Source organism: Thamnophis sirtalis, unplaced genomic scaffold, assembly GCF_051295495.1.
Source record: "Thamnophis sirtalis isolate CommonGarterSnake01/CBP01778 unplaced genomic scaffold, rThaSir2_p1.2 scaffold_3, whole genome shotgun sequence".
Classification (NCBI taxonomy): Eukaryota; Metazoa; Chordata; class Lepidosauria; order Squamata; family Natricidae; genus Thamnophis; species Thamnophis sirtalis.
This window is the reverse complement of record NW_028261383.1, coordinates 174,550,288-174,560,167: the sequence shown is the minus strand read 5'-3', so window position 1 is coordinate 174,560,167 and position 9,880 is coordinate 174,550,288. Positions and strand designations below refer to the sequence as shown.

The following is a 9,880-nucleotide window of genomic DNA, read 5'->3' as shown; positions in this document are numbered from 1 at the left end:
ATGACCTGAGATCCTATGGCCGCCATGGATATAGGCAGGAACTTCCGGGACACTTTGGGGGTTCTTCCAGCAACAGGAAGTTGAAGTCCCCCAGAACTATAAATTTGAGGGGCACCACAGACAGCTCTGAGATGGTCTCCAGCTGCCCATGCAGGGAAGTTGCTATACAGCAGGGAGGCTGGTATATAGTAATAACCAACTCAAGTGCTCCCGTGAGCCTATCTTGAGCCTATCTTCAAGAACTGGGTCTCACAGATGGCAACTTGTGGACCAGTGCCTCTGATGGCTACCAGAGATTCCTGGATGACAACTGCTTTGGGTGGTGTCAAACCATAAATATACTGTGTGTGTGTGTGCGTGTGCAAAAGAGCAAATACATATTATAACCAATAACATTTTGTTGTTACTTTAAATTGAATGGGCCTCTGTGTATTCTTCTAAAGAACAGGTTGTGCCTCAGTGTTTGGTTGAAAGTGACTCGAAGGTGGCTGTTTTCCAAGACTGTGAATGAATGACTATAGGCCAAAAGCCCGGGGCATGCGTGTAACATGTTCCCTTTGAGAAAAAGACTGAAAACCCAGCTTCGATAGAACATTTGAGATTGATCCGCGATGCAGTGTAGTCGTCCATCCAAATATTTCAGCGGCGAGTTGAGATTGTTGGCCTGGTAGCTCCATCCTTTATCCTATCATCTTCAGGACAAGCTTCTTCTCTAGGGACGGAGAACTCCTTACGTAAGCGCTGTGAGAATCATAGAAGGGTCTTTTTGAGGGGGAAAAGCCTTGGAAATTCCACCCAAGGACGAGGTTAGGAGGAGGGCAACACACCCATGCCTCTGTCTGCTTTTGCACGGAAGCCAAATAAGACTGATTTGAGCAGAAACAATCACTTTCGATGGAATGTTTGGTTGCTTCAGTAGTCTCTGCGGGACCTTTCCACAACATCACTTGCATCTTCAGCATTATAGGAAGCTATATATATAACGTTTCTTGAGCTTCTCCTTCAATTATCCTCTTTTTCATTAATCCGGAAGACACCGAAAAAATTACCAGAGCTTTGGAGGGCCCAGTTACTGTCTGCCTCAGTCGTTCCACTTAACGTCCCATAGAGTATATCATCTCTTGATAATCGATAAATCTGGGATATGGAGTTTGTATATTCCTTCAAAGGGTTAGACAAATGCAAAGTGAGAGTCAAAAGATGGTTAGACTCATTGTTATGATGATTAGACTCATTTTTATGATGAATGTAGAGGCTAGCATTCATTGTCTTCTCTATATAATAGCCACGACGGGTAACATTGATCTGGGCATAGATACAGTAGAGCCCATCCTTTTTAATCTTTAGCTTCTGAGAGCTATATTCAAACGATGGCCCAAGGAATGCTCCTTCAACATCACTGTCAAACCAGTCTAATGTCCCTCGAGTAATGCTAGCTGCAAAGAGAAGAAAGAATCAGATAGGAGCATCAAGTAGTGCCCAATACTACAGTTTAACTTTCTAGCATATAACAGAATAACAAAGTTGGAAGGGACCTTGGAGGTCTTCTAGTCCAGACCTCTGTTCTGGTTATTCTTGGTGTGGTTCTGACAATATGAATTCATGCATCACAACCTAAGAGATTAGGACTGGAGGGAGGGGGAGAAGGAAGGGAGGGAGTGTATCGGGAGAGAGGAGTGGTAGAGTGGGAGGGGAAGAGAGGAATGTTGGAGGGAAGATGGAAAGTTGGAGGGGGGCGAAAGAAAGGGTGTATGGAGGGTCGAAGTGGCACATTGGGTATCTATTTTGGGGGGTATTGTTGACAAGAGGGATGGCTGTGTTTATTGTTTAATGTTATATGGCCCCGGTTATGCACGGTATATATGTGACTGTACGGAAATGAAAATGGAAAATAAAAACACATTTATATTTGAACAACATAAGAGATTCAATATGAGGAATGATTCCCGCGTTACAATCTAAGAGATACCTTTAAATGCATATATTTTCTATTTTTAAGGTTGGTAACAATGGAATGGGTTCATAACATAATTATGTTAAGTTGCAACAAAAATTTGGCTATGGCTTAGTGTTGTACACATAGGTCACACCCATTTTGCTTTATTCCAAAAAAAAACCAACACCATGCTTTTCAAAGTAAGAGAGAAACCCTAGTGTATCTCATCCAGGCATGGCCAAGAGAAAGATCCCACTTATAATGTACTTTTTGATGTAAAATGTAAGCAAATGACTTGCATTTGGTCTTAAGAAATAGAGTTCCCTGCTAGAGAATACAGATATTCGTTGATTTATGATGGCAATTGGGACTGTCAGTTCTGTCATTCATAAATGTGATCATAAAGTGTAACCACATCATTTAGCAATGACAAATCTTGCAGTTCCTATTAGTGATGCTAACGAATCCCAGGGTGATTAGGCGTGGCAACCTCCTGCCAAATCACAACCAAACCAGTGAAAAATCTGGCAGGACGTTGCAAGTCTCAGGTAGTTCATAAACTGGCTAGCAGGCAGGTGAATGGCTGATGCCAGCTGGAGGAGGGCATGAGGAGATGCACGGAGGTGTAAGGGAGGTGTGGCAAGAATACTTGAGAATGGGAGGGAAGAATACTTGAGAATGGGAGGGAAGTGAGGATGTGACAGGGTGCTCAAAAGTGTGAGTGATGCAAGGGAAGTGTGGCAAGAGTCAGGGAGGGTGAGCAAGGGTAGCATGGTGAAGATGTGTGAGGATACATGAGGGTTGGCGAGGGGGGGGTGCAAGGGAAGGTCACATGACTGTGAGGGGCTGAAACCCATCATAAATGTGAACCGGTTGCCAAGTGCCCAGATCAGAGCCTGCTAAAATGGCTGGAACTCCAAGGACTGGTCCAGAGGTGGGTTCCTACCAGTTCTCACCTATTCGGTAGAACCGGTTCGTCAAATCTACCGAACCGGTTAGAAGAGGTTCCACCAGTGGACCCAGAAAGCAGGCCACATACCTACAGAAGAGGTGCCAAAAAAATTTGAAACCCACCACTGGCAAGGATCTTGTAACTTGACAGCTTTAAGACTTGCATGCTTCAATGCCAGAGTTTCTGAATAGCTACTTGGACCAACCTAAGTACTAATTCATAATTTCATATCCGGTCACATGGGCGGCAAGCCACTCCCATCCGGTCACATGGGTGGCAAGCCACTCCCACAAAGGAGGCCACACCCACAGAGTAGGTTCCAACAATTTTTGAAACCCACCACTGGACTGGTCATAACCACCACTCATCCAGCGCCATTGTAACTTGAAATGAAATGTTTACTAAGCAAGTGATTGAGGACTATGTACTATTGTATATAACATAGTTGCCTATAGAGTCACATAAAAGTGAGATGAGTAATTATCATATATTGAATGAATCAATCAACAGCAATCAATAAATACACTAATAAAGAAAGCCCATCACAAAGCCATGGTTTGTTATAACCATATTTCACACAAGATACAAATTATGATTTATATAAAGCAGTGTTTCTGAACCTTGGCAACTTGAAGATGTCCGGACTTCAACTCCCAGAATTCCCCAGCCAGCATTCACTGGCTGGGGAATTCTGGGAGTTGAAGTCCAGACATCTTCAAGTTGCCAAGGTTGAGAAACACTGATATAAAGAATCCTCCTTTCAAGGATCTTCTATGTTATCTTACCCATTTGAAAAGCTTTTTTACATTAGCATAATCTAACAATATTTTCCATCGCTCACAACCTTTCATTTATACTAGGGGTCTCCAACCAGCAATACTGGTTGAGGAATTCTGAGAGCTGAAGTCTTAAAGTTGTTGCCAAGGTTGATTTATACTACCTTGTCAGTCCAGATAAGAGATCAGCTGCTAAAGTCATATTACAAACAGAAGAAAGAATCTATGACATACTCTTGAAAATATTTAGCTGTGTCATAGATATAATTCAGGACTTGGCAGAAAAACATGGTTTTAGCTAGTACTTTTTGTAAGCAAATAAGCTGTAAGTCAGTGTTTCTCAACCTTGGCAACTTGAAGATGTCCGGATTTCAACTCCCAGAATTCCCCAGCCAGCATTCGCTGGCTGGGGAATTCTGAGAGTTGAAGTCCGGACATCTTCAAGTTGCCAAGGTTGAGAATCACTGCTCTAAGTGATCAATTTTATGAGTCTGATAAGAGCTCAAATCATACCAATCATACAAATTTAGCATCCAGATTTCTGCTCCTAATGAATGGCATAGTAATGGAATAGCATCTGATGCTATTTCAGTGCTGAAAGTAAGAAGATAGTACACATCTTTGTCATACACAGATAGTTTCACCCAGTTTTTGGGGTGACAGACAGCTAAAAATTTTATAGAAGAAGTAACAACAAAATAATGCAAAGTCCCTTTATACCAAAAACTCTTCTAGAAATGACTATTTTTTTCTGACTCTTCCATGAAACAAAAAAGTTTATTTTAAGCTTTGAGACACTTAAAAATAACACACACACAAAACCACCCACGTTGACTATAAGCATGTATGTGTGCACATCACAGCTTTTATTCATTTGCTTATTAATATCCCATGTGTATTATTTTTATAAACAACTCAAGGCTGTGATCATATATAATACAACTTCTTTCTCCTATTTTCCCCACAATAACAACCCCGTAAGGAGTTGAGTTGAGAGACAGTGACTGGCCCAAAATCACTCAGCTGGCTTTCATGGCCAAGGCGGGACTAAAACTCACTTCAATAATGTTTATTCAGAGTCCCTAGGGAGTGGGCGGCATACAAATGTCAATCAACCTAAACCTTATAGAGACTAACTTGATTTTGTATTTAATAACGGCAGCAAGACTGTTGGTGGCGCAATACTGGAAGAAGGAAGATTTGCCTACTATTCAAGAATGGACATTAAAAGTAACAAACTTAGCAGAGATGGCTAAAATATCAGCGTATCTCAAGGACCACTCAAATGAGAGATATAAACTGGAGTGGAGAAGATGGATTGACTATACTCCAAATAAATACGAGACTAAGAAATTCCAGATAGCTTATAACTGAAGAAGCAAGGAATGATATAATCTGTTTAGAGTTAGCTTAACAAAAGAGGAGTTAAAGTTCAAATGAAAGATGAAACTAACTTTTATTTTAGAACATCTTTGTTAAAGATTTATACCCTGTATTTGTTCTGGAAAGTTTGGGGGGGGTTGGGGGGGTTGGGTCTGGGCGGGGAGGGTGGAGGAGGGGAGGTAAATATTTGTAAAAGCCTTTTTTTTTTCAAAAATTTTCAATAAAAAAAAATGTTTATTGAAGTTTAAAATCACAAAGATAAAAAACTAATACAAACTAAGGACAATAGAAATAAGAAAAAGAATAGAAAGTGTAGGAAGGGTAAAGTGAAGGGGGGGAGAGATATAAGTAAATGATCTTTATCTGGGGTTTCCAGTAGCGAATTAAAGGAAGTCTGAGACTTTGTTCCACTCAGCTCCCACAATATTGCAGCAGGGGTCAATGCCCACAGCCACTTGGAGTAACCTTGGAGTAACCAGGCATTAATTATTATGTTTCTCCTCTATTTATTGGATTCATCTACAGCAGTGGTCTCCAACCTTGGCAACTTTAAGACTTGTGGACTTCAACTCCCAGAGTTCCTCAGCCAGCAAAGCTGAAGTTGAAGATGAGCTTGAAGTCCACAGGTCTTAAAGTTGCCAAGGTTGGAGACCACGGATCTACAGTATTCATATAGTCAGGATTCAAAGACTATAACCAGGGCCGGATTTCCCTATAGGCTAACTAGGCTTCAGCCTAGGGCCTCAAGATCAAGAGGGGCCTACATTCAAATTGTTAGCAAAATTAAAACTACACTATTCTAAAAACAGTGAACACTAAAACACTGAACCAAAAATAAGGAGAAATTCTACGCATATGACTAATAAACAAACATAAAAATGTATTGGTTAAGATTGTTCCAGCGCCGCGGCAGTTGGGGAGCCCGCCCACGTTCCTGGCACCGGCGGTCGGGCGAGAGGCGCGGCCGCTCCCAGTAGCCGCCCCGTCGACGCGGAGCCCACCAGCAGCCAGGCAGGTGAGGGCGAGGGGGCCGAGCCGGGCAGCTGAGTGCAGCAGGGGAGGCGGCTGGCCTCGCTGCCTTTGCCGCAGAGCAGAGCCGCCCTCCGTCGGGAAGCCAGCTATATATATATTGATATATATTGTATTAGATTTCTTTTACAACCCCCGCTATGCCCAAATATGGGAGGAAGATCACTACTTCCATTCTCTGTCCTTCGGCTCGTCACAAGAGACCATCCAGGCAGAAACCCAATATTTTTACTGTTGCCTTTTTGTTATTGATATCTATCACAGTAATGATGTATTTTATTGTCTCTCATGGAATTTACAAACTTAAAAACGGGAGGTGAAAGGGCCTCATAAGTGGAATAGCCGAGGGCCTCTTTTCATCTAAATCCGGCCCTGGTTGAAGTCCACAGGTCTTAAAGTTGCCACTGATCTACAGTCCTCATCTAATCAGGATTCAAAGACTATAACCCTCCCTGTCCACACAAAGACATCTGAAGAAGAATACCAATTTGGAGAAACAATAAAACTTTGGAGCTAGTAACCAGGTATCAAGGAAATCACTTACTGGTTCCCTTCAGGTTAAGGACCAGATGAGCTGCGGACACCTGGAAAAGAAGGGGAAAGATGGTTTAGCCCTTGGAGAATAAAGTTGACCCCCCCCCCCGTGTTTCTTCACTTACATCAGGGAGGGGTTGTGTGACGCCAGCGAGGGGGGCTACCCTTCTACCCTCCAAGTTTAAGGCTGGGGCCAGCGAGGGGGGCTACCCTTCTACCCTCCAAGTTTAAGGCTGGGACCAGCGAAGGGGGCTACCCTTCTACCCTCCAAGTTTAAGGCTGGGACCAGCGAAGGGGGCTACCCTTCTACCCTCCAAGTTTAAGGCTGGGGCTCTGTCTCCGCCCCCGTTACAATACGGGTCCCCGGTTCTTCGAGCCCTCCGAGTACCTGGCTGGAGGTGCTTGGCTGGTGCGGCCGCTGCTTCGTCAGGCTGAGGACCAGCATGGTGAGCGAGGCGACGAAGAAGCAGATGTTGGCCAAGGACACCGCGCAAACGGCGGCAGAGCGCCCGGACCACCGAGCGCCGTCAACCTTCTCCATCAGACTGCGGCTCGGTTGCAGGACGCCCGGCTCTTCATCTCCGAGCTGGCTCAGACTCCGCCCCGCGGGGTTTTCTGGTGATTTCCTCCGACGCGTTTGGGATTTGGATGATGACCCGCCCCGCCTCGTTTCTGCTCCAAGAGCCGGTGGCAAATTCTTCGGCGGTTGCTTCTCCCTTGGCTATGAAAAGCCTTTCTTTCTTTCTTTCTTTCTTTCTTTCTTTCTTTCTTTCTTTCTTTCTTTCTTTCTTTCTTTCGTTCTCTCTCTCTCTCTCTCTCTCTCGGTCTGTCTGTCTTTCTTTCTTTCGTTCGTTCGTTCTCTCTCTCTCTCTCTCTCTCTCTCTTTCTTTCTCTCTCTCGGTCTGTCTTTCTTTCTTTCTTTCTCTCTCTCTCTCTCTCTCTCTTTCTTTCTCTCTCTCGGTCTGTCTTTCTTTCTTTCTCTCTCTCTCTCTCTTTCTCTCTCTCGGTCTGTCTGTCTTTCTTTCTTTCGTTCGTTCGTTCTCTCTCTCTCTCTCTCTCTCTCGGTCTTTCTTTCTTTCTTTCTCTCTCTCTCTCTCTCTCTCTCTCTCTCTCTTTCTTTCTCTCTCTCGGTCTGTCTGTCTTTCTTTCTTTCTTTCGTTCTCTCTCTCTCTCTCTCTCTCTCTTTTTCTCTCTCTCGGTCTGTCTTTCTTTCTTTCTTTCTTTCTTTCTTTCTTTCTTTCTTTCTTTCTTTCTTTCTTTCTTTCTTTCTCACTTAACTGCACCTTCAAACGGGAGTGGCTGAAGAAACGATTCCCCTTTTGGCTTGGAGCTCGGGCGACGCGTAAAGGAGAGGTTTTTGAGAGAGAGAGAGAAAAAAAAACCCGATTCTCAGCGCTTTCCACAACTTCCTTTCCTTTCCTCTTCGGGTTTCGAGAAGATCGGGGATCGCGTGGGAGAAAGGAAAGCCCTCTGGGGATTCTCCAAGGGGACTCGGCGTCCTAACGGGGAATCTCTCGCAGAGCTCCTCCTGGCTCTGAGGGTATCTGCCCATCCTACTAGATCAGATAGATAGCACCCTCTAGAGCAGCGTTTCTCAACGTTGGCAACTTGAAGATGTCCGGACTTCAACTCCCAGAATTCCGGACATCTTCAAGTTGCTAACGTTGAGAAACACTGGCTTATGAATCAGTCTTGGGGCCAGAAAAAGCCCTCTGCACCCTCCATAATCGGGAGAGGCAAGTTGCCAAGGTTGAGAAACGCTGCTCTAGATCCTTCCCTAGAAATATTGCTATCTGGTGGGACCTCAGGAGTCTCTGCCTTTTCTGTGGCTGTCCCTAACTTGTCCTTATGGTGTGTTTTTTTTTCCATAGAAAGATTTTTATTTTCCATTTTCATAGCGTATAATCACATGTATACTATTACATAGTCAATATCATGTTGTATTATTAAGTAATTACATCAGTTCATCTTACCATCAATTACCAAAGAGGGGAAAAAAGAAAAATCCAGTTATTGGCTCTTCTGCTCTCCATACACCATATTTATACCTTATCCAACACTTTCTTCCCCTTCTCTCCTCCCCCTTTCTACATCCTGTCTTCCCTCCATCCTTTTCTACTCTACTTCCCCTTCCTTTCTCCTTCTCCTCTCTCCCCTTACCACTCCTCCTTATAAACCTCAACTTCCCCCTTCACCCTCTCTCCTATCCCTTTCTTCCTATCTTTCTTCTCCGAGGTGGCGCAGTGGTTAAATTCAGCACTGCAGTTCAGCAGTTTGGTTGTTCAAATCCCACCAGGCTCAAGGTTGACTCAGCCTTCCATCCTTCCGAGGTGGGTAAAATGAGGACCCAGATTGTTGTTGGGGGCGATATGCTGACTCTGTAAACCGCTTAGAGAGGGCTGAAAGCCCTATGAAGCGGTATATAAGCCTAACTATTGCTATTGCTATTGCTCTCCTCTGCTTCCCACTCTTCTACATCCTGTCTTCCCTCCATCATTTTCTACTCTACTTCCCCTTCCTTTCTCCTTCTCCTCTCTCCCCTCACCACTCCTCCTTATACACCTAACTTCCCCCTTCACCCTCTCTCCTATCCCTCTTTTCTTATCTTTCTTCTCTCCTCTGCTTCCCACTCTTCCTCTAATTCACTTGGTGTATTTCAGCTTCTGAGCAAACTCCCTTTTGTGTTGATGGTATTTATAATTCCATTTCAATATACATAAAAAAGAAAAAATAGCAGTATACATGTACAATCATAATACCTTTGAATAAACTCCATAGCATATAATCACATGTATACTATTACATAGTCAATATCATGTTGTATTATTAAGTAATTACATCAATTCATCTTACCATCAACTACCAAAGAGGGAAAAAAAGAAAAACCTAGTTATTGGCTCTTCTGCTCTCCATACACTGTATTTATACCTTATCCGACACTTTCTTCCCCCCTCTCTCCTCCCCCTTTCTACATCCTTTCTTCCCTCCATCATTTTCTACTCTACTTCCCCTTCCTTTCTCCTTCTCCTCTCTCCCCTTACCACTCCTCCTACCACTCAACTTCCCCCTTCCCCCTCTCTCCTATCCCTCTCTTCCTATCTTTCTTCTCTCCTCTGCTTCCCACTCTTCCTCTAATTCACTTGGTGCATTTCAGCTACTGAGCAATTGTCCTTATGGATTTTGTAGTTTTACTATGGGGAGCCAACCAGGTTGTTGTAAGAAGAGAAACCATGTAGATCTTTTAAAGGAAATAAATACATTTTGTTAAGC

General features: G+C 43.7%; 1 protein-coding gene across 1 annotated transcript; it reads right to left on the bottom strand.

Moving 5' to 3' along the window:
• Nucleotides 1-683: 683 nt before the first annotated feature.
• On the bottom strand, nucleotides 684-7,151 carry LOC148048408 (uncharacterized). Its single transcript, XM_087707935.1, has 3 exons — nucleotides 6,999-7,151; nucleotides 6,621-6,660; nucleotides 684-1,436 (listed from the first exon to the last, which is right to left on the bottom strand). The coding sequence occupies exons 1-3, from the start codon at nucleotides 7,149-7,151 to the stop codon at nucleotides 1,003-1,005; spliced, it is 627 nt and encodes a 208-aa protein (XP_087564061.1). The 3' UTR covers nucleotides 684-1,002.
• Nucleotides 7,152-9,880: the final 2,729 nt, after the last annotated feature.

What these genes read in the sequence shown, in the direction of transcription:
- LOC148048408 (XM_087707935.1), bottom strand. Translation starts at nt 7,151, where the DNA reads ATGGAGAAGGTTGACGGCGCTCGGTGGTCCGGGCGCTCTGCCGCCGTT. An exon ending in AGCCAAGCACCTCCAGCCAG is followed by an intron (nt 6,661 to 6,998) that starts GTACTCGGAGGG and finishes CTTCTTTTCCAG; the next exon opens with GTGTCCGCAGCTCATCTGGT. An exon ending in CCTTAACCTGAAGGGAACCA is followed by an intron (nt 1,437 to 6,620) that starts GTAAGTGATTTC and finishes TTCTCTTTGCAG; the next exon opens with CTAGCATTACTCGAGGGACA.